The sequence below is a fragment of the Cucurbita pepo genome, chromosome LG13 (assembly GCF_002806865.2).
Source record: "Cucurbita pepo subsp. pepo cultivar mu-cu-16 chromosome LG13, ASM280686v2, whole genome shotgun sequence".
NCBI lineage: Eukaryota > Viridiplantae > Streptophyta > Magnoliopsida > Cucurbitales > Cucurbitaceae > Cucurbita > Cucurbita pepo.
The window spans coordinates 7,456,179-7,479,089 of record NC_036650.1 but is presented as its reverse complement, the minus strand read 5'-3'; the positions used below and the strand labels follow the sequence as shown (position 1 = coordinate 7,479,089).

The window sequence follows — 22,911 nt, the reverse complement described above, 5'->3', positions numbered from 1 at the left end:
TTTCATTGTATTCATCATAAGTCCGTGTTGAATTGCTCGAACAATTTGATCGAAAAATATTTATAAACTTTTATATCAGACAATCCAATAAAATTTCAAGAGAAAAAGAATGGTAAGAAATCATCAAACAAAACCTAATAAGAACAACATGATCTTAAGACGAAAGAAAAAAAGAACATGGAAACAATTAAATAACCAAAGATTAATTAATTAAGGTCGCTTCGAGAGTGCAAAGGAAGAGATTATAGAGACCGCCGCCGAACAAAAGAACGCAAACAAAAGAAGAGCTGAGGCTGCATATGCCTTGTCGAAGAATGTTCCAAAGTAGTCATCTGGGTCTAATGTTTGCAAATCCACCGATAGTCCAAACCCAGCTGCTGTGCCTGTGGCTAGAAGGTATGACAAAAACTGCACCAAAACCAACACGTTTAAGAGCACATAATCGAATCGAATCAAACATGACACTAGATGTGTGTCTATAACGTACCTTGTCGCCGAAGAAATCAAATAGTATGGTACCGGTTGCACCTTTAACGATGTTAAAGAGGGAGAATGCGATTTGCAAGAGGTTGAATACGATCCCGATGATGATCGTAGCAAGCACATATCTGTATGTATGGAAGTTGTTGAAATGAAACTTTACTGATTCAACCGTTTGGGAAGTGGTGACGAGAACGAAAAAGGAGATGAATAGAAACACGAACGTTAGGATTCTCAATATAAGACAAGTCACCCTTGCACCACTTGAATTTTCCATCTTTCTCTTATGATCTTGACAAAACCTAAAACTCTTTGTAATTCTCTCCACAAAATGGCATGAAATTGCATGGGAAGAGGGTTTTATAGCCCTCAAACATGGCGTTTACCAAGTCATAAATAAATCCCATAAGTTCTTGGAAATTAATCATAAGAGACTAGTTGGTGATTGGCCTCTCTTCTAGAAAATTTGAAAATCGAAGTTTTTTTTTTCTGGGTCAATTGTGTACACGGATTAGGTTCGGTTGAGTTATTGGGTTAATTTCGAGTTGGTGACTCGAGTAACTTGAATAGAGTTCACAAGTCAAACCAAGTCAACTTTCTATTTTCGGGTTGAATTGGGTTGTCAGATTATTATTTTTTTAAATCTTACTTATTCACCGTACATGTTACATTAATAACTAAAATCTCTTAAAATTTTAATATCAAACATTTACAAGCCACGATACATCACTAATATCCATTACAAACTTTAAATATTTTTAATATTTTTAAAAGTAGGGCAGGTTAGGTTGTAACCCTATTTTAGAGTTGGTTGGCTAAAAAAAAAAGTCAACCCACAAATCCAACCAAGTTTTTAGTTCTTCAAAGATTGAACCCAACCCGAACTAAAAAAGAATTTAACATAACCCAACTTTTATGGTTTGGATTGGATAATCTAAGTTGGTCGAGTTATTGAGTTATGTGAACATCTTTAATTGGTTTTGTCGTCCATGGTCGTCGTCATCATAGCAATTTGATTAAATTTTAAATACTTGTTTTTTAAGAAATAAAGTTTTGTTTTCAATTTCATTTTGAATCTTTTATGGCGGGAGTCCCACGTTAACTTGTTTAGGAAAAATTATCTCTATTGGTAAGAATTTTTTTGAAAAAAATAAAAAATAAAAAATAAAATCACGAGAGATTATGTTCAAAGTAAATAATGTCAAACCACCGTGGAGATTCCTCAATTCCTCAAGATTTATGGTTATACTCCTTCCACGCGCTATTTTTATTTTAAATATGTTTATTTCCTCGCTATTATATTTATATGTTTGACCAAAAATAATAATAATAATAATAATATTATTATTATTATTAAAGTAGGTGGGCAAGTTGGGAATAAAATGAATTTAATTATTTAATTGAGGAAACAAGTGGTGGGCTACTAATTTTCCATTTTTGGAATAATATTTCAACTCTTAGCTTTCCCATAATCCCTTTCACAACTTTTAAATTTGTTCATATTAATTATTTTATAAATATATGATCGTGAATTTAAAATGTCAATTGAATTTGTAGATTTTTCATTTTAATTTCCTATTTCTGAGGTGGATAATTTTATAATGGATAATTACACGTAGGAAATGACCTGGCATTCTTGTCCATATCAGCTGTCATAGGGTTGTCCCTAGAACCCATCTCATCAAAGCTGGACTTATTTCTTTTTAGTTTCTATCAAGTCAACGTTTTAAAATAATAATAATAATAATAACGACGTATTATTATGGTGCATACGCAAGTATATTTATTTCCAAAATTTAGAGAAAATAATAATAATTGAATAATATAACAATTAATTTTTTCGGTTTGAGTTTCGATAACTTTTATGACAGTAAAATTGAACTTTTTTTCATCGAACAAGTTACGTTAATACTAAAATCCCATAAAAATCGAAAAGATGAATTAATTAAGGTCTCTTCGAGAGTGCAAAAGAAGAGAGAATAGAGACCGCTCCAGAACAAAAGAAGAGCTTGTCAAAGAATGTTCCAAAGAAATCCTCTGGGTCTTTTGTTCTTTGCAAGTCCACTGAAACTCCAAACCCACCTGCGGTGCTTGTTGCTAGAAGATACAACAAAACTGCACCAAAACCGTTGCATGCTAAAGAATCATTTGACTCACACACGACACGACACCGAATGTTTGTGTATAACGTACTTTGTCGCCAAAGAAATCAAATAGTATGGTATCGTTTCGATTCTTAACTATATTAAAGAGGGAGAACGTGATTTGCAAGAGGTTGAATACGATCTCGACGATAATAGTAGCAAACACGTAGCTATAAAAGAATCATTTGAAACACAATTACGTATATATTAATGGTTGTAAAATGAAATATAATTTGTGAAGTTACCTATAGGTATGAAAGTCATTGAAATGAAACTTAATTGATTGCACAGTTTGGGAAGTGGTGATGAGAATGAAGAAGGAGATGAAGAGAAACACAAAAGTTAGTATTCTTAATACAAGACAACTCTCTTCAAGCACGTGAAATTTCCATATGTTTCTCGTATGATCTTAACAAAACGACCAACTTTTTACTAAAAAAAATGTGCCATAAAATTGAATGGGAAGAGGGTTTTATAACACTCAAACGTGGAGTTTACCAAGTCTGAAATTACATAATTGGTAGGAAATTCAAGTTCGTGGTTTTTGGACCCTTTTTTCATCATCATTTAGTGTATAATATGTACCCATTTTTTGATATCCGACAAACTAAAACAAGATCGTGATAGCTTATGATCAAATTGTTCAATATTATGTTCTTATGGAGATATATGAAGAATCGTTATAAGTGATAGCTTAGTCATATCAGTAGAATTCTAAAAGTATCAAACAAAAAGGTGTGAGCTTTGAAGGTATGCTAATGACAGTTGACCCAGTTTATTTGAGAAAAGGGTCGTTGTCGCTATCTTGGAGAAAGATTAATAATGATTTAATATATTGAGATGTGCTTAACTTACCTAAAATATACCTAATGAGCTGTTTGATAAGAAATATAACTATTTTTAATATATATAAAAAATAAAGATACATTCTTTCAATATTCTATTTGTCCACCAACATACTTTAATATATTATTATTCAATTTTCAACACTATGAAAGAATAAAATATCATTTTAAAGTAAATTTTTTTAGATAAATATAAAGACAAAGTTGTTTTGTTCCCATAAATTAAAATTTTCAATTGAATTTATAAATTAATTTCAATTTTATATTTTATTTTATTTGTGACAAAATTAGATTTTCAATGGAACCAAATTTGTTTTCAAATTAATTCTGGGCCGTAGATTTTTTTATTATTATTTTCTTTGTGAGTTACAATGTGGATAATTTTATAATGGAGAATTATACGTGGGAAATGACTTGGCATTCTTATCCAGTCAAGTCAACGTTTTCTTAGTTTTTGTCAAGTCAACGTTTTAAAATAACACGTAAAAAACTATATTTTTTTTCAGGTCAACGAAATAATAAAATAATTAAACCTAAAAAAGAAAAAATAATGACGTATTATTATGATTTTGTTTCCAGAAGTGTATAATTTAATAATAATATTTATTTCCTAAATTTAGAGAAAATAATATTAATTTTATCATGCAAATCCAGAATTTAAAATAAAATTAAATAAAATCATGCGAAGCCCATTCTATCAAGTCGTGGATTTCGAGGCCCATTATATTGGGCCTGTTTTCTTAGATTCATACCAGCCCAATTTCCTTAGGGCCCATCAAATAAATCATAAATAATATGGAATAAAATAAAGAAAGAGGGGTATAATTTGAAGGGTTAAATAAGTAAAATGGGAAGGGACTGGGGGGTAAATAAGTAAAATTGGGAGGACGTTACTTTAATAAGACTCCACTAAGTGAGGTGCGATATGACAAAGAAGAAAGGCCCACGTAATTTGTGGACAAATCCATTCCCAAAATTGAGTCAAAAGCTAAGCTCTCTCTCTTACACGACACAACAATTAATATAATCAATTCAAACATGTCTACCCCCATCAACTTTGTCTCTTATTAAATCATCTCAATGTTTGAATACAAATTAATCATATGTTCCATCCACATCATCTGTCTTTTTTTCCCTTTAAATTTTAAACATATATAATCAAATTTATATCACTTTAATGAGTTTAACCGAGAGCGACACCATGACACAGTGTTGTAAAAATATCAACCATAACTCAATTTTTTCGCGCACGTGCTCCAAATGGCTCAATTAGGGTTTCGATTCTAAGTCTGTAGGTATAATGTTGTAGGCTCTTTTTCTTTGAAATTCGTGATGGAAAGAGTACGTAGCTTCTCGAAACTGCTTTAGAACGCAATTGTAATTTCATGTATTGATTGAGGCGGTTTGTAAATTTTGTTCATTTCTGCTCTCTTTTTCCTTCTACTCGTCACGTCGTTCTTTCTCTCTTTTTGACAAAAAAATCCTTCATGTCGGGGAGGGGTAACACGTTTTTTTTTTTTGTGGAAAAATAATAAAATTCTTAGAAAAATAGACATTGATTTGTCATGAAATTTGGATTAAATCTTTATTAAATAATCATAGAAGAATTAAAACCATATATGTTTGTTTTATTTCTTTTTCTTTTAGAAAAAGTGTCTTTTAATTTAATTATTATTATTTTCACTTATCGAAATTGATTATGCCTCGAATTCATAAAATCCAAATCAATAGAATTATATAAAGATTTTGAGTGGTTAAAACCCCAATGGAAGAATAATACCTTGAGATGAAAATTAATGGCTAAAAGCTGCCATAAAAATACATAAAAGAATACCATATCCAACAAATTTAAGGTAACATAAAATCTTTGTCGTGAGACCAAATAAATCATTAATTTTCTCAAAAAAAATCTCTTTAGATGAACACCTAGTTAGACGTTTTAAGTTCAAGTGTAAAGCTCGAGAATCGAATTAATATTTAAGATGATAATTGAAGTCGAAAAAATGTTATATATCGATAAATTTCATAAAAAAGGAATTAAAATTTATAATTGTTCGAGTAAATAAGCGTAATGATGATGTTGTAGATGTGGGAGATAATTTGGTAGAAATGATTAAGACATAATTTCTTAGTCAAAGATTGCTTGCTTCTTGGCTCCACATTGCCTAAAGGAAACCTCCAAACCACATGTTCTACCTTCATCCTCCTTACTCTCTCTTATCCACTTCCTTTGATTTCTCTCAAATTTTAGTAAAGTTATAGCTCTCTTTCTCTCCAATATATGTAGTCTCATTAGCGGAAGTCGTAGTCGGAAATGAAAAGCCTTTACGTGATTGATTGATATAGTTCATCGAATTTATGACGAAACGAGATACTCGTCAATATACCCTAAGTTTGATGGATCTGATGTGTATTTGTTCTTACGGGATAAAAGTTCAAACCCACTCCCACTTTCACTTTAATGAGTCGGATATGTATTTTTCTTCTCTTTTACACATTACCCATTTGCTACAAATTCAAAACACGTGTGTAATAAGGGCAGATCCTCGTTAGGGTTTTTAAGATTAGGGTTTGTCTCCGAAGTTATATTAAGTTTTAGGAAATTTGAAAGCAGTCGGAGATTCAAATTCTCTCTTTGAATTCATTTCTTCAACGAAAATAGTTTGATTCAGTACTAGTATAAGAAAAGGCGAGTACTAAAAATGGCGAAAGAGTATCTAAGTTACGTATGATTGAGCACATATGGAAGAACGTGAGGGGTTATAACCTAGAAAAAAACACACAAATTGGAATCTCTCTCTAATTTTCTCTCTTTTTTTGGCCTTTGTTTCTCCCATAGATGAGATGAGAGATAAAAGCTAAAAGAACCAAAGGACAGGATAAAGCTAAAGCTGCCATGGAAACAGAGAGAACATCTTCACGCCTATGCATGTGCCCATCAACCCACAAACAATAACTTAAAAGACCCTTCCTAACTTAGCTTGGAATTCCGGGCTCGGTTCTTTTCTTTTCTTTTCTTTTCTCTTGCTCGTTCGATTTTCGGTGACTTATTTATGAGTATAAAACAACCCACAAAGCACAAACAAAAAACGAATCCTACGTTCTCTTATTCAAGTTGGTTGTTCTCGATCTTTGTTCTTGTATTATGATATTAGGTTATATCGAGAGGACGATAGTAAAAAAAGTAAAAACATATCCGAATAAAGGAAAGCAAGATTCCATTCAAAAAAGAATAAAAATCTATAAGAACTAAATGATGGGAAATACTGACATCATAACCATGATGCTAAATTCCAACCCCCTTTTACTTTGGATTCACTTTTGTTTAAATACACAAACATTACAATCAACACCAAAAGTTTAAGTGGTCAAGAGAAGGGCTTCTCCCTTTTTCTACTTTTGACCACCCCTTTTGAACCAAAAAAAAAAAAAAAAAAAACANCAATCCGATACGATTGAGATGTGTATAAGACACGATTAAGCTCGATTCAAGATTGATATTCGAAGGATCTTTAACCCATGTTGATCGATTAAGCTATGCTCGGAGTAATGGAAATAAGAGCAATGGATGATCATTCATCATTCATGTAATATCAAACTTAACCATACATAATATAACAAAGCTCCTAATTAAAGTTAAACCCCAAATTTAAATAAATCAAGAAAAAAAAAATATATATTATAATAACAATGAAAACCCTCTAATTCTGAAATTTCATTCACCTTCTTCCCCCTTCCATGTTAGATTTTGAGCATTTTCTCAGCTGGGTTTCTCATTCTCTTTCAGCCCTGTACTACAAATTAAACAACAAAGAAAAAGAAAAAACAAACCCCTGAAGTGTTAAGTTTTTGTAAGATCGTGAAAAAATCGAAACCCCAAATTATAAAAGATCCGAAATTTGATCGGTACTCCATGCGGTATTCCCTGGTGTTGTTGTTGTGGTTGTTGTTGTAGACGTGGTGGAATTCCAGAACGGATCGTTTGGTTGAATTCCGAGAAAATTTCTTGACAAATTGTGAATCCCTTGAGTTTCTTCCATGATCTTCATGGTATTGTTATTGATATTCCCCAATTGATGATGAGGTGTGGAAGAACTAAATCCAGTGTCCATTAATGGCTTTGATAAACGCTGGTAATTTGAGAAATCAGCTGCTTGTGCTTGATGTTGATGTTGATGTTGATGTTGATGATGATGTTCTTCAGCCATGAAATTTGAGTACAACCCATTTTGTTGATGTAAATTTGCAAAAAAGGGTATTTTCCATTGATGATGATCCGTAATTCCACTTGATAAAATTGAGGATTCTCCCGCTGATGATGCCATTGATGGGATTTGAAGAGCTTCAAAGTTCAAACCCAGGTTCCCAAAATCACTAAGATGCTGCAAATTTTGACCCAAAAATGGGAAATGGGTTGGCGGCGGCGGCGGCGGCGGAGGAGGTGGTGGATGAGCCAATTGGTGGCTAAGTATATCCGTTGTGCAGCTATTTGATGACACTGTGCTTGTTGAAGTACTTGACCCTCCAGGAGATTTTGACCTATTGCTACCTCCTTTACTTCTCTTACTCGACCGCCGACACCCACCTCCAACCGGCACACTCCTCATCGCCCCGCCTCTCGTCCAGTATCGTCGACAGGTCTTGCAAAAGTGGCGAGGCTGAGTGAGACTATAGTTGTTGAAGTAACAAAACTTGGTGTTTGTTGATTCACATCTAGGGCATTTTAGTCCAGCTTCCGGTTGCGGTATCTTCGCTAACCTAGCTCGATCCGTCATCGAGCCGGGTCGAATCGAGCCAGGCCCACCGCCACCGGCAGCCGGGGGTGGCGGAGGTGGAAGATGTTGAGCATTATTAGCCTCACAGCTACTTGGTTGGAGCTGATTTGGTTGCTATTAAACCGATGAAAAAGCATAACCCCAAATCAAATGTTTGGTATATTCAAGTAAAGATAAGGGAATATTTGTTGCTTTTGTAGTGAAGAAGCTATAGAGAGAAAGAACATACCTGAGAAGGCCAATTGGGTGGATCAAGAAACACTGGAACTGAAGAGAAAACCATGGAGGAGGAGAGGAGGATAAAGGAAAAGAACAAAGATGAAGATAGTTGAGTGGGAGAGAAGAAAGAATATATATATATATATATATATATATATATATATGTCTATATATATATATGTATATGTATATGTTTATATATATATGTCCCCTTCTGGCTTTAGGGTTTTGAAGAGAGAGAGAAGAGAATAAATATTTGGGTAAGTTTCTTATTGTTTAAGCTTCTTACAAAGAATTTAATAATGGAATTTGGGTTTAGGGTTTGGTTTGGTTCGGTTCGGTTCGGTTCGGTTTGGTTTGGTTTGGCCATGCATGGCCATCACCACTATAAAAGAAACCCTACTGTGGAAAAAGAAATTCTCTTTATGCTCGTTTCTTTTTTACCAACTTCTCTCTCTCTTTCTCTCTCACTCATTTCAAAAAAATATTATCTTTTTATTTATTTATTTATTTATTTTTATATGGAACAGAAAATATATAAAAAATCATTTTTTTTAAGAAAAAAGTTGAAGCTATGGTGGGATGGTCTTTGAGTGGTAGTGTCACAATCGAATGTACCTTTGTTTCTTAATTTCATACTAGAATTAAGCTATCTTTCCGTATTCTAATGTCATGGTTATGCTATATACTGGTCTTTCTACTGACCCACGACGGTTCTTTCAGATTAAAACTAAACATGCTTATTGTGAGATCTCACATTGGTTGAAGAGGGGAACGGAACATTCCTTGTAAAGGTGTGAAAACCTCTCTCTAACATACGCGTTTTAAAAGCTTAAGGAGAAGCCTAGAAGTGAAAGTTCAAGTAGGATAATGTCTACTAGTGGTGGGCTTGAGACTGTCACAAATAGTATCAGAACAGAAGTGAAAGTCCAAAGAGAATAATATGTACTAGTAGTGGGCTTGAGACTGTTACAAATGGTATCAAAGTCCAAAGAGAATAATATCTACTAGTGGTGGGCTTGAGACTGTTACAAATGGTATCAGAGCTAAACACCGGATAGTGTGCCAGTGAGAACGTTGGGTCCCCAAGAGGAGTGAATTGTGAGATCCCAAGAGGGTATACACGTTTTAAAACCTTGAGAAAAAACGTATAGGAAAGCCTAAAAAGAACAATATCTACTACGAGTAGGCCACTGGAAAAAGTGCACATTGTTAATGTGTAGTAACTATTTATGTATTTATTAACCATTAGAACTTTAGGATCACTCTCATTTAGATATTGGCTTAGTTCATTCATGTACTCCTGTAATCGAGTGTAACATAAACTGTCTCTGCCATCATTACCTCTACTGGTTCGTTTGAATGCTCTTACATCTACTTCAACCCGCAATTTTTATTGCTACTCATAAGAAACAAAACCCTATTTAATGATTCACCTACTTAGTATATACTTTTTTTCACTTTTTTTTTTAATTTAAACCAATTATTTTCCCTTTTATATGAAAGTGAAGTCTAGGTCAATAAAGTATAAAGTCATTGAATCTTTGTTTAGTGAAGAACCTCCCATTATTCTCAATAAAATTATGTGTATATATAAATGTAAATGTATTACATCTATATATTTCAAAAAAATCATTATTAAATAAAATCTAAACTATATATTAATATCTTTATATCAAAATTATTATCGTTACAATTTTCATATATTAAATATAATAAATTAGGTCGAGCTATTTCACAATTTGACGTCGAAAAAAATGAATTTTAAAATTATAGAAATATATAAATAATTTCAAAAAATCAACAAAAAAAGGAAAGGTTGAAATATAATAGGTTCTAGAACAAGAGAAAAGTGATGGCATATAGTGCAAACAATAATAATAAACAGCCCCCGACCAAATAAATGAAAGGATATTTTTGTCCCAACATAATAATAATAAATTTTATTTTTTTTTCTCACGATTTTAATTATTAAAAGTTGGAACTTAATTAGTGTCGAAATAATATTTTATTTACTAAGTTATGTTATATACTGAACTTTATGTTATAATTTTTATACAAAAATAAAAATCGATGATTAAATTAAGAATTAACTAAAAGAGTAGGGACCTGGTATAATTAGGTTAATATTTTTTTATTGGTCCTTGACATTATTTATATTTCATAATGTTGCTAGTAGTGTTGTGTTACTTTGACGTTATTGACCCTAACTTTGTCCGTAGTAACATTAATGACAAAGTGATGTGACAATAAGGTGACAATTCTTTACCACGTTTACACCTTTTATAAATATATTTTTTTCCCTTATATGCTTTATTCTTCCTTTTTAATGCAATGTCTCCTACTTTTACACTACCAATAAAACGAACGGTACTAAAAAAGATCGTCTCGAACATATCCTTACACTACTAGCAGTGTTAAGAATGAAAAATAGAGACGGAAGCTTTCTTCTCGAGTTGATGCATCTTCTCAAATCGTATAGCTATTACGAGCTAAAATCTTTTTGTCGTGATCGAGATTGTAGAGGATAATGGAACCATGGACGACGAGGATGAAAATGTTTAAAATTTATGATAAAACGGGATATTTAGTTTGCATTAATTATAAGATAAAGTTTTAACATTATAGTCGACAAATTTTAATTAAAATGTTGATATAGTTGAATACATTAGTACAAGATCCAAGTTGGGTTGGAGTTATTAATGGAATCAAGTTGAAGGCATAAGAATATTTGGATCTCAAACATGTGATTGACTTTAACAACTATACAAACATAATTAATAATAATAAATAAATAAATAAATAAATAAATAAATAAATAAATAAAAGAAAAAAAAAAAAAGAAAAAAAAAAAAAGGTACGTGGGTGTGTTTGGGAATCTAATTCCCTCTCTATCTAATCAATCTTTGCCGGAATATTTCTTTATCTCATTTCCATGCACCCACCCAACCATTAAATAAATAAATAAATAAATATAAATATAAATATAAATAATAATAAATAGATAAATAGATAAAGATGGGAAGCCAAAGCGTAGCTCTTTGCAGCTTTTGCTCCCCATCATATGCCAAGTACATTTGTTCATATCTTTTTTTGTTTTTTATTTAATTAATTTATTTAATTATTTATTTTTATTGAGGATATTCAATATTATTAGCTCATATCACTTGCTGACAGATACACCCATCCCTCTCCTCTCATATTTTAATGCATATTACCACCACGTGTAATTTTTTTTTTTTTTTAATCTTTTGTAATTTTTAAAATGTGTGGTCATTAATTAATTAATTAATATTTTTCGTTATGCCGTCAATCTGATATACGTCATAATAATGATCACGTGACTGTTAAGAGTAATTGAGGAGGAGACAAATCTGAGTGTGGATGCTGGTCACGTGTAATCTAACTAACTCGCTAAAATTATAAATTTATAAAATAACTGGTAAATGTCCCCCTGAGCCTTTTTTGGGCTGGGCTTTCAGTAGACTGGACTGGAAGAATGTATATGGACCCTTATTGGGCCGGCCTACTGAGTCCAAATTCCCAAGATTATTTACGAGAACCGGCCCATTTAAGTTAATGGGCTGGACTATAAACCACAAAAGTTTCAATTTTATATTTAAAAAATATTTTAAACTATAACCAATTTGTTTAAATGTTTATGGAAAAAATTAAAATATTTTTATATAATTTTAATGTAAATTTCGAAGGTTAAGACGGGGTTTTATAGTCTTGGCCAATTGAAGAAACTGCGTGGGGGTGGGGTCCACAAAGGTCGGTTTTTTTTACTTTTACGGAACATTCTAGACGAGTTCTTGCTAGAACTCTCCAGATTTTCTGGCCATACGCTAACTTCGTATATATTCCAATGCTCATCACCAGTGTTTTGCAATATTTGTTCTAAGCAATTCACTTCAATTCTGCAATTGTTGTTCTATCTTTTTGTTCTTCAAATTTCTGCTTGATTTCTTTCTCCGTCTAAAATCGTAGTCGGTTTTCAGCTTTGTTTGTAATTTGTTAATGGCGGGAAAAGGAGAGGGTCCGGCTATCGGTATCGATCTCGGTACCACTTACTCTTGCGTTGGAGTTTGGCAACATGATCGTGTTGAGATTATTGCCAATGACCAGGGGAATCGGACGACGCCGTCGTATGTTGCGTTCACTGACACCGAGCGGCTCATTGGCGACGCTGCCAAGAACCAGGTCGCTATGAATCCTCTCAACACCGTCTTCGGTATGTATATTGATTGAGTTTTTTACTTTCGTTTTTATTGTTGTGGATTCTTCTGTTGTTTCTCGTGTTTATGTGATTCGATATCGTCTCTGTTAACTGAAGTTGTGGTTGTACTTCTTGCGTCTTTCCGAATTAGAAGTATAGGATTTGTTAATCTCAGGTTCGTTTTTGTTTTCAGAACTAATCTGAATGACAATTATGATCACTTGTACATCTTGAAGTTAGTGTGCGCGTAATCTCGTGATTCTGAATTTGAGCGAAAATTCTGTTTCCTTCAAATGTATCAAAGAACCGTTTTCCAAAATTCTTTAAACGACCGATTCGATTTCTTGAACTGTTGACTGTTCCTGGAGTTCTGTGGCTTTCTCGCCAAGGTACTCAAGCAAGAGTCGTTGTTGGTCGTATCATTGTGTTGTATTGCTCATGATTTCTAGGTTCTACTTTCTATATAACTAGTCTGCTAAATATTGTCCATCGTTTACGATCGACAGATGCGAAACGGTTGATTGGAAGGAGATTCTCTGACCCCTCGGTCCAGAGCGATGTGAAACTATGGCCATTCAAGCTCATCGCTGGTCCAGGTGACAAACCTATGATTGTCGTCAATTACAAAGGCGAAGAGAAGCAGTTCGCAGCTGAGGAAATCTCATCCATGGTCCTCACGAAAATGCGTGAGATAGCAGAAGCTTACCTCGGTTCCTCTGTAAAGAACGCCGTAGTCACCGTTCCTGCTTACTTCAATGACTCTCAGCGTCAGGCCACCAAGGATGCTGGAGTCATTGCCGGCCTAAATGTCATGCGGATCATCAACGAGCCTACTGCAGCAGCTATTGCTTATGGACTCGACAAAAAGGCGACCAGTGTCGGCGAGAAGAATGTACTGATATTTGATCTGGGTGGAGGAACATTTGATGTCTCTCTCCTCACAATTGAGGAAGGGATTTTTGAGGTGAAGGCGACTGCTGGTGACACCCATCTCGGAGGTGAAGACTTCGACAACAGATTGGTTAACCATTTCGTACAGGAATTCAAGAGGAAGCATAAGAAGGACATCAGTGGAAATCCAAGGGCTCTAAGAAGATTGAGGACTGCTTGTGAGAGGGCCAAGAGAACCCTATCATCGACTGCCCAAACGACAATCGAGATTGATTCTTTGTATGAGGGAATTGATTTCTATACATCCATCACTCGTGCTAGATTCGAAGAGCTCAACATGGACCTGTTCCGGAAGTGTATGGAGCCGGTTGAGAAGTGTCTGAGAGATGCAAAGATGGACAAAAGCAGCGTCCATGATGTTGTCCTTGTTGGTGGCTCTACGAGGATTCCTAAGGTGCAGCAGCTGTTGCAGGATTTCTTCAATGGCAAGGAACTCTGCAAGAGTATCAACCCTGACGAGGCAGTTGCTTATGGAGCTGCTGTTCAAGCTGCTATCTTGAGTGGCGAAGGAAACGAAAAAGTCCAGGATCTTCTTCTTTTGGATGTCACTCCTCTGTCCCTAGGCTTGGAGACTGCAGGAGGTGTCATGACAGTTCTAATCCCAAGGAACACCACTATACCTGCCAAGAAGGAGCAAGTGTTCTCTACTTACTCAGACAACCAGCCCGGTGTTCTTATTCAGGTCTACGAGGGCGAGAGGACAAGAACCAAAGACAACAACTTGTTGGGCAAGTTTGAACTCTCTGGCATCCCTCCTACTCCAAGAGGTGTTCCTCAGATCACCGTTTGCTTCGACATCGACGCCAATGGCATCCTAAATGTTTCTGCGGAGGACAAAACCACCGGACAGAAGAACAAGATCACTATTACCAACGACAAAGGAAGGTTGTCCAAAGAAGAGATTGAGAAACTGGTTCAGGAAGCAGAGAAATTCAAGGCCGAGGATGAGGATCACAAGAAGAAAGTGGAATCGAAGAACGCATTGGAAAACTATGCATACAACATGAGGAACACAATCAGAGATGAAAAGATCGGTGGTAAACTTGCACCAGAAGATAAGAAGAAGATCGAGGATGCAGTTCAAGAGGCCATTCAGTGGCTAGACAGCAACCAGCTGGCTGAGTCGGATGAATTTGATGACAAGATGAAGGAACTTGAGTCCATTTGCAACCCCATTATAGCCAAGATGTATCAAGGTGGTGCTGACATGGGCGGCGCCGGCGCCGCCATGGATGACGATGCCCCTTCTGGCGGAAGCGGCGCTGGTCCTAAGATTGAAGAAGTTGATTAGGCGTCTCTTATAGTCTTTCCTTCAACATGCTCGAGCTTTGAAACTGTTTCATGATTGGCGCCCTCGTTTTGATTTATGCTTGGCTCTTAGTTATCCATGTAATTTCGATTTCCGGTACTATATCAAAATAAAAGATACGTATAGTTCATAATCCCCGTTCGCCCTTATGATATGAAGGCTAAGTTTTTATTTATTTCACCCAGAGAGGTGCCGCCATGGATTCACAGTCGAAGCTGTTAGGGGATTGCTGCAATTCTTCTTCTTCATCATATGGTTTCGTTTTAGGGGATGACTCCGGAGATGAACCACCATACAAGTGCTTGCTTCGTAATCTCCGGCCTTGACCTTCTTGGTGCCATGGTACAATTCTCATTTTTCAGTTTCTTTCTCTCGCGCTGTTCTGGGCCGAATACACTTGGAATGTTCAGTTTTCCTCCCGTTTGGATCCAGCTTAAAGGATCTTAGGAGGCCCAAGGCTTTGAAGACATTTCTGTCGAATGTATCTTTTAAGACAAAAGAGGCCAGGAAGGGGGAATAGAAACAGAGCCCAAAGAGGGGAAAAAAGCATCCATAAGAGCTAACATTATGAAATTCACTTTCTTCAAATGATGGATGGTAGGAAATCATGCGGAACTTCAATCACTCATTCTATTTCATTTGATAACCATTCTCTTGTGAATCTTATTGGTCAAATAAATAAAAGAAATGTTTGTAATAGAATTTTGTTCAATAATTTTTAAGAAATTACTCAAACATTTTGACCAAAATAAGAATGACATTAAAGTGAAGGGGGCATGGCCCAAATGTAACGTTATGAGTACATGTGCCACTAAAGTTGAAGAGTCATGATTCAGCAATGGACATATATATCAGCTTTAGAAACAACACAGTTAAAAGGCAATGCCTGTAATGATTCTTCAAGGTGGGGGCAGCAACCTATTCCGACCATACATTTTGTCGTTTTAAGGAACAAAAATATGGTAAAACCATCTATAACCTGTCCTGTTCCTTTGCTCTGAGTGGTACCTTTTCAAGCCACGTACTGCTAAGTTCCCAAAACCCTCTGCCAATTCATCCATCTATTTCTTAAGATAAAAGCCGAGGAAGAACCAACTCTGATCTTTTGGTACCATAATTCTGCTGGGATATGGCTCGTAAGAGTTCGGTTTGTAAGATTCGGTCGGATAACGGTTTAGTTTTTAGTTTCATGGGTGGAAATAGTGCTTATAAGCTTTATTTTCGAGGACCAAAAACTAAAAACTCAATGATTATCAACGAGACGTTTTCGAAAAATGGGGTTAAGGAAAAAGGAGGAAGAGGAAAGATACTTTAAAAAAGAAAAGGTTTCTACAGAGCTCCTTTTACCCCATTTTTCAGCATTATCATCAGCCACACAAGAGGACTTATAGGTAGCAGACAAGCTTAGGAGACATGGAGATTGAATAAAACAAATATCCCACAAGTCCATCCATCCACTCGCATCATTACCCTTAAAACACTTCAAAAGAAACAAGTCTAACCCAACAAAGAAGATTAAAAACAACCCATTTCGACTTCGGTGAAGCAATCCTAATGGTTAGTTCTTGGTGATTGATGAACTGAAGGTTGATGGTGAAGAAGGCAAGGGAAGTACCTGTGAAGAAGTGCTTGAATGACTTGTCCTGTCAACAGCAATTGTAATATAAGACTTGTCCTCTTTCTCAACTGCTTCCAGTAGTTTCCTCCTAAGTTTTTCCTCTGCTTCCTGTAGAAATTTGAATTTTGGAGGTGGAGATGACCTTATCTTGTTGAACTCTGCATCAGATACTGATTCAAAGAGGGGATTGAATCCATGGGGTTTATAAGAAGAATCTGATATGAGAAGAGTTGGAGAAGCTAATGGAGTGAGATATGGAGTTTCCACAGTAAGAAGAAGATCACTCAAGCTCCTACTTCTTGATTCTTTCCCATCTTCAGACTCTAAATCTTCCTTGGTTTCTTCTATTATAGTGAAGAGAAATCTTGGTGGCCCTGAGAGGCCTTGGAGTGTCATAAACTCTGTTTCTATGCCATCTTCTCCGAAGGGTTTCACTAAGAAATCGTTGTTTGTGTGCATGTTTAACTCTCCTTCATCTCCATGAATCCTACTTAGATCTTGAGGATTTAGAGCTGTGTGGATCAAAGAAGATGATTTTTTCCAACAAAACATGTAAAATAGCTCTCTAGCTGGGCTACTGTAATCATTCTCAACATCTCTGTCAGTGAACCTCTTCTTCCACCATAGCAGATAGTAAAGCTCAGCAACAAGAGCTAAGAACAGGCAACCAAATATCACACTCAAACCAAGCCCTACACTACTCAGAGATTGCATCTCTTCCCCTAACTTACATCACCAATCCAGCTTTCTAAGTACTTTCACTCTTCACAAACACATAAACAGAATTTCCCATTTCACAAAGGCAAAACAAAACTAATAACCTTTAATCAAAGTGAAAGATCAGCAATTAGACATATGAAGATACATGAAATGCAGAGCTACATCGTCAAGAACAGAAGAAAAGCTTAAAGATAATCCATCAAGAACAGAAGAGGAAAAGTTTCTCTGAGAATCAAACACTTCAATCATGAAACGTGATTACGAGCTTCTCTTTTTTCCTTTTAAACCAAGAATCTATTGAACATACCGGCATCTCTTGTGCTGAGAATGGCATGGTTTTAGCCTTTCGGATTCTAAAACCCCACCCCACAAGTCTGCAATGGCTTCAAAAAGGAGAATTGCAGAGGAGCAAAAGATTCCGCAAACTGGAAAACCGCTATTGTCTGTGTTAAGGTGCACAAAAACCAGGAGCTGAGAAAAGGAAAAATCAGAGGCGAATGGCAAAGGAATCGGCAAATGCTGCACTTGTTTGTGGTTGGGCGGATGCGGCCATCGAGGAACGCTCACATGGGACCAGAAACATATGGAATTTGCTCTGCTCTTTTATTTATTACTCGGTTTCTTCCTCACCTTTCTTCCTTCGGTAATACAAACCTATTGAAGCCCGCGCTTTATTCGACTTTATTTTGGGCCTTTGGGCTTCCAATCTTAGCACTTTATTCAACTTAATTTTGGGCCTTTGGGCTCTTGATCTTCGGGCTTTATTCCTTAATTTTGGGCCTTTGGGCTTCCGATATTAGGGCTTTATTCGACTTAATTTTGGGCCTTTGGGCTGCCAATCCTAGCGCTTTATTCCACTTAATTTTGGGCCGTTAGGCTTCTAATCTTTGCGCTTTATTCCTAAATTTTGGGCCTTTGGGCTTCCAACCTTAGCGCTTTGTTCCACTTAATTTTGGGCCTTTGGGCTTCCGATCTTAGCGCTTTATTCAACTTAATTTTGGGCCTTTTGGGCTTCCAATCTTAGCGCTTTATTCGACTTAATTTTGGGCCTATTGGCTGCCAATCTTCGCACTTTATTCAACTTAATTTTGGGCCTTTGAGCTTCCGATCTTAGGGCTTTATTCGACTTAATTTTGGGCTTTTGGGCTTCCAATCTTATATTTACGCAACCCATAAACACCCGAGTAATCACAAGAATTTTAAAATTTAGTGTATCCATTGCCCACTTGGCATCGAAGATTACATTCCAACTTGCTGCAAAAACTTTTTTTTTTTTTTTTTTTTTTTTTTTTTTTTTTTTNTTTTTTTTTTTTTTTTTTTTTTTATAATTACGGTTGAACTTTTTACTGCCTAGGAGTGGAGTGCGAATGGAGAGTTTTTTTTTATTTATATATATAAATGTGTAAAAAAAGGTCTTTCCATATTACTCATTCCTCGTGGGTCGCACGTGCACAATGATCCCAGAACTCGGCTGCGTCTCAAACTGCAGCCTGTCATGAACCGACGTCGGAGTAGCATCAGTACGACACATCGGACAACTTGAGTGAGAGTAGAGCCACATGTCGATACACGGCACGTGATACGAATGCAGACACTCAGGCAACGTTCTTATTTCCTCCCCCTCCTCGAACTCGCTCAAACAGATGGCGCACGTGCCATCGCCATCGCATCCGCCGCTGTCCACCGCCTTTTGCTTCTCGTACTTGTAGGCCGGAATCAAATGAACGACCGAATTCTCGGTGCTCCGTGGCGTCTCCGCCAGCGACATAGAGTGTAGGTCGTTCGCCGGTGTTTGGTCGCCAGCGTTGAGGCGGCGGCGGTCACACCAACAGGCCATGATGCAGTGATAAATTGTGACGACAGCGCCGGCGGAGCCGACGGCAATGAGGAAGATGTCGAGTTTTTGGCTGTAAACGGCGGCGTCGCTGGATGACATAGCGGACGGTAACGGAGAATACGGGGAATTAAAGGTTAATTAAGCTGAATTTTTGTGTTGAAGTTCGTTGTTGTGGCGATTTCAAGGCAAAGAGAAACTTCCAAAACACCTGCATTGTAATGGCGTTGTTTGTTAAGAATCAGAACCAGCATCTTACCGAAAATTACAAAGTCGCCCGTCCTTCACCTTAATCCTTTTCTAATTAAAAAATGTGAACACTTTCCAAACCCGGTGGCAACTAGGATGGATTGTGAAATCCCATATACAACATTCCTAATGGTATGGAAAGTGTTGGACTCTCTCAACTTTTGCTTAATATTTTAGTGGGTTGCTGACCTTAGAAGAAATCCTTAATTATCGATATCGAGAAAGCAAGGATGTTATGAGCATTAACTATGTCAGACATTAACTATGTCAGCCCTTGTTTGGTCCTAAGGGGAGGGTTCAAGCCAAAAACCGAGCTTGGAAGGCCTAAAAAAATTTCATTTCTTAAACTGAAAAAACATACACATAAGCACGGAAGGATGCCGAATCATCCACTAAGGAGTCAGATTTTGCTCTTTGATCCGAAGCATCCAAAGCAAAAGCTCCTTTTACCCTTAATCTTTAAGAATCAGAAGCTTAAGCTAAATCTGAGCATGAAAAAACTACTTTCCCTTTGTTGCAATTAGACTTTTCGGATTTTTCTTCTTTCGAACCCCATTAAATTTTTTGAACAGAGTGGAGGATCAAGAGGATCAAGGAGAAAACTTGCGAGACAACTAAAATGCAGGTCGTTTCAGAGTTTGAACAGAGAAATCTCGACATTTTATACTATTGGCAATGAATAGAACTCATTACAGAAAAAAGCTTCTTCCAATCATCGGGTGAAAAAAAAACCCCAAAATATACGATTCTATACCCAAAAGAAAGAAAAGAAAAAAGAATGCATCGCCTCAAACCTGACACAATCTAAAGCAAATTTAATCAACTTCCTCGATTTTAGGACCGGCGGCGCTTCCACCAGACGGAGGTGGAACATAGTTGTCATCCATAGCAGCACCAGGCATGCCAGGTACACCGACGCCCTGGTATATCTTGGCAACGATTGGGTTGCAAATATTCTGAAGCTCCTTCATTTGATCTTCTATCTCGTCCACCTCGGCAAGTTGGTTGTTGTCAAGCCACTGGACTGCATGTTCTATAGCATCCTCGATCTTCTTCTTGTCCGCGGGGTCCATTTGAGAGCTGAACTTCCCGTCCCTCACAGTGTTTCTCATATTATAAGCAAAGTTTTCCAAGGAGTTTTTAGCTTCGATCTTCTTCTTGTGTTCCTCATCGTCCGCCTTGTATTTCTCTGCTTCGTGCACCATCTTCTCAATCTCCTCCTTCGACAACCGCCCCTTGTCGTTGGTGATTGTGATCTTGTTCTTCTGACCCGTGGTTTTATCCTCAGCTGAAACGTTCAGAATACCATTCGCATCAATGTCGAAGCAGACTGTAATCTGGGGAACGCCTCTGGGGGCTGCAGGGATTCCGGAGAGTTCAAATTTTCCAAGCAAATTGTTGTCACGAGTTCTTGCCCTCTCGCCTTCGTAGACTTGGATCAAAACACCAGGTTGGTTGTCAGCGTATGTAGAGAAAATTTGCTCCTTCTTGGTGGGGATGGTGGTATTCCTTGGAATCAAGACAGTCATCACACCACCGGCTGTTTCCAGTCCAAGGGAAAGAGGGGTGACATCCAGAAGCAAAAGATCCTGGACCTTCTCATTACCCTCACCGCTCAAGATGGCAGCCTGTACGGCCGCCCCATAGGCAACAGCTTCATCAGGGTTGATACTCTTGCAAAGCTCTTTGCCATTGAGGAAATCCTGCAATAATTGCTGCACCTTGGGAATCCTGGTGGAGCCACCAACAAGAACAACGTCATCGACACTGTTTTTGTCCATCTTAGCATCTCTCAAGCACTTCTCAACAGGTTCCATACACTTTCTGAAAAGATCCATATTGAGTTCCTCAAATCTAGCACGGGTAATGGTTGAATAGAAGTCAATTCCTTCAAAAAGAGAGTCGATCTCAAGTGTAGTTTGAGCAGAGGAGGAAAGGGTTCTCTTAGCCCTTTCACAAGCGGTTCTCAACCTCCTAAGAGCCCTGGGGTTTCCACTAATGTCTTTCTTATTCTTTCTCTTGAATTCCTGCACGAAGTGGTTAACCAATCTGTTATCAAAATCTTCGCCACCAAGATGAGTGTCTCCTGCAGTTGCCTTCACCTCAAAAATCCCTTCTTCGATCGTAAGCAATGAAACATCAAAAGTTCCACCACCCAAATCAAAAATCAGAACGTTCTTTTCGCCAGAGCTGCTGGACTTCTTGTCCAGCCCATAAGCAATTGCGGCAGCAGTTGGTTCGTTGATGATACGCATCACATTAAGACCCGAAATGACACCGGCATCCTTCGTGGCCTGTCTCTGTGAATCGTTGAAGTAGGCTGGGACGGTGACAACGGCATTCTTCACTGTTGTGCCCAAATACGCCTCAGCAACCTCCTTCATTTTTATGAGTATCATAGAAGAGATTTCTTCCGCGGAAAACTGCTTCTCTTCACCCTTGTAGTTCACAACAATCATTGGTTTGTCGCTGGGGCCGGCAATGACTTGGAAAGACCAATGCATCATATCATTCTGGACCGATGAATCACTAAATCTTCGGCCAATTAAACGCTTAGCATCTATGTTAACACAAGGAGAAGCTTATCAATTAAGAACTCTACAAAATACAAAACAATATCCGCTTAATTCTCAGCCAAAAGAAACTACAGATATACAGAAACAACTAAACTAGCTTCAAGAACAATACAAGAAAGAGTATATTTAGTACCAGAAGACAAGTGCTGATGAACTACTACAGCTACAGTTCGAAAAATCAAAACTCAAGAAAATCACAAGCAACATAATCAAGAACTATTTCACAAATCTCAGCACAAAAATCTCAAGATTTCGTGAACATGCCATTCAGTTCACCTCATCAAGGAATAATAACCAGGCTGATACTATTTCTAAATTCTTAGGGAATAACCTAAAATTGATTCTGAAGGGAAAAAAATAAACTCCATAGACTACATCGCAACGCCAAAAGAAATAGGACTTACCAAAAACGGTGTTGATAGGGTTCATGGCGACCTGATTCTTGGCTGCATCACCGATCAATCGCTCGTTGTCGGTGAAAGCAACATACGAAGGCGTGGTTCTATTTCCCTGATCGTTGGCAATGATCTCAACTCGATCATGCTGCCACACACCGACGCAAGAGTAAGTCGTTCCAAGATCGATCCCGATCGCCGGACCTTCTCCTTTACCAGCCATAGTAGCTGTTCAAGACGATGGAAAAAAAAGAAAATACGATGAAATTTTGAACGGGAAATGGGGACGAAAGCGAAGAAATCGGTAGCTGAATGTAGGTTGAAAGAGTTTGAAGTTGAGAGAAATGGCAGGAGGGAGGAGAATTTATAAGAAATTGTGAAGGAAGAAGGTTCTCGAGAGTTCGAATTGAAGAGGTTCGAGCGCTGAGGTTGTTATGTTTAGCGTATGAAACAGAAAAAACAGAATGATAACCGTTACTTTTCAACTTCTAGATGATTCTAGAAGCTTCTTTCCTTAAAAAAAAAATAAAAATAAAAACATCTGTTTTATTCTTCTTTTATTTTGAACTCTTTCATT

At 36.9% G+C, this 22,911-nt stretch overlaps 6 protein-coding genes across 6 annotated transcripts; 1 reads left to right on the top strand and 5 right to left on the bottom strand.

Annotated features, from left to right (window-relative positions):
* Positions 1–195: 195 nt before the first annotated feature.
* Positions 196–763, bottom strand: LOC111807997 (CASP-like protein 4D1). The gene is made up of 2 exons (XM_023693748.1): positions 488–763; positions 196–408 (listed from the first exon to the last, which is right to left on the bottom strand). Exons 1-2 carry the CDS (start codon positions 755–757, stop codon positions 211–213), a joined length of 468 nt encoding a protein of 155 aa, XP_023549516.1. The 5' UTR covers positions 758–763; the 3' UTR covers positions 196–210.
* Positions 764–7,019: 6,256 nt separating this feature from the next.
* On the bottom strand, positions 7,020–8,573 carry LOC111808898 (dof zinc finger protein DOF3.6-like). Its single transcript, XM_023695132.1, has 2 exons — positions 8,474–8,573; positions 7,020–8,358 (listed from the first exon to the last, which is right to left on the bottom strand). The coding sequence occupies exons 1-2, from the start codon at positions 8,525–8,527 to the stop codon at positions 7,351–7,353; spliced, it is 1,062 nt and encodes a 353-aa protein (XP_023550900.1). The 5' UTR covers positions 8,528–8,573; the 3' UTR covers positions 7,020–7,350.
* Positions 8,574–12,337: 3,764 nt separating this feature from the next.
* Positions 12,338–15,075, top strand: LOC111808827 (probable mediator of RNA polymerase II transcription subunit 37c). The gene is made up of 2 exons (XM_023695026.1): positions 12,338–12,697; positions 13,189–15,075. The coding sequence occupies exons 1-2, from the start codon at positions 12,484–12,486 to the stop codon at positions 14,922–14,924; spliced, it is 1,950 nt and encodes a 649-aa protein (XP_023550794.1). The 5' UTR covers positions 12,338–12,483; the 3' UTR covers positions 14,925–15,075.
* A 701-nt stretch (positions 15,076–15,776) lies between these two features.
* Positions 15,777–17,919, bottom strand: LOC111808034. The gene has a single exon (XM_023693807.1). The coding sequence runs from the start codon at positions 17,272–17,274 to the stop codon at positions 16,501–16,503; it is 774 nt and encodes a 257-aa protein (XP_023549575.1). The 5' UTR covers positions 17,275–17,919; the 3' UTR covers positions 15,777–16,500.
* On the bottom strand, positions 17,309–19,216 carry LOC111809311 (probable E3 ubiquitin-protein ligase ATL44). Its single transcript, XM_023695752.1, has 4 exons — positions 18,708–19,216; positions 17,588–17,654; positions 17,426–17,505; positions 17,309–17,381 (listed from the first exon to the last, which is right to left on the bottom strand). The coding sequence occupies exons 1-4, from the start codon at positions 19,214–19,216 to the stop codon at positions 17,309–17,311; spliced, it is 729 nt and encodes a 242-aa protein (XP_023551520.1).
* A 786-nt stretch (positions 19,217–20,002) lies between these two features.
* Positions 20,003–22,689, bottom strand: LOC111808166 (heat shock cognate 70 kDa protein 2-like). The gene is made up of 2 exons (XM_023693987.1): positions 22,344–22,689; positions 20,003–21,923 (listed from the first exon to the last, which is right to left on the bottom strand). Exons 1-2 carry the CDS (start codon positions 22,555–22,557, stop codon positions 20,179–20,181), a joined length of 1,959 nt encoding a protein of 652 aa, XP_023549755.1. The 5' UTR covers positions 22,558–22,689; the 3' UTR covers positions 20,003–20,178.
* Between the last annotated feature and the right edge of the window lie 222 nt (positions 22,690–22,911).

Bases quoted from the DNA above. Each gene is read 5' to 3' on its own strand.
- LOC111808166 (XM_023693987.1), bottom strand. From the start codon at position 22,557: ATGGCTGGTAAAGGAGAAGGTCCGGCGATCGGGATCGATCTTGGAACG. The intron at 21,924-22,343 runs GTAAGTCCTATT...GTGTTAACATAG, and splicing joins CCCTATCAACACCGTTTTTG to ATGCTAAGCGTTTAATTGGC.
- LOC111808827 (XM_023695026.1), top strand. From the start codon at position 12,484: ATGGCGGGAAAAGGAGAGGGTCCGGCTATCGGTATCGATCTCGGTACC. The intron at 12,698-13,188 runs GTATGTATATTG...TACGATCGACAG, and splicing joins TCCTCTCAACACCGTCTTCG to ATGCGAAACGGTTGATTGGA.
- LOC111808898 (XM_023695132.1), bottom strand. From the start codon at position 8,527: ATGGTTTTCTCTTCAGTTCCAGTGTTTCTTGATCCACCCAATTGGCCT. The intron at 8,359-8,473 runs GTATGTTCTTTC...TCGGTTTAATAG, and splicing joins CACCCAATTGGCCTTCTCAG to CAACCAAATCAGCTCCAACC.
- LOC111807997 (XM_023693748.1), bottom strand. From the start codon at position 757: ATGGAAAATTCAAGTGGTGCAAGGGTGACTTGTCTTATATTGAGAATC. The intron at 409-487 runs GTACGTTATAGA...GTTTTGGTGCAG, and splicing joins TTGATTTCTTCGGCGACAAG to TTTTTGTCATACCTTCTAGC.
- LOC111809311 (XM_023695752.1), bottom strand. From the start codon at position 19,216: ATGTCATCCAGCGACGCCGCCGTTTACAGCCAAAAACTCGACATCTTC. The intron at 17,655-18,707 runs GTAATATGGAAA...AAGCCATTGCAG, and splicing joins GTGCGACCCACGAGGAATGA to ACTTGTGGGGTGGGGTTTTA. The intron at 17,382-17,425 runs GTATCTTCATAT...CTTTGATTAAAG, and splicing joins GATGTAGCTCTGCATTTCAT to GTTATTAGTTTTGTTTTGCC.
- LOC111808034 (XM_023693807.1), bottom strand. From the start codon at position 17,274: ATGCAATCTCTGAGTAGTGTAGGGCTTGGTTTGAGTGTGATATTTGGT.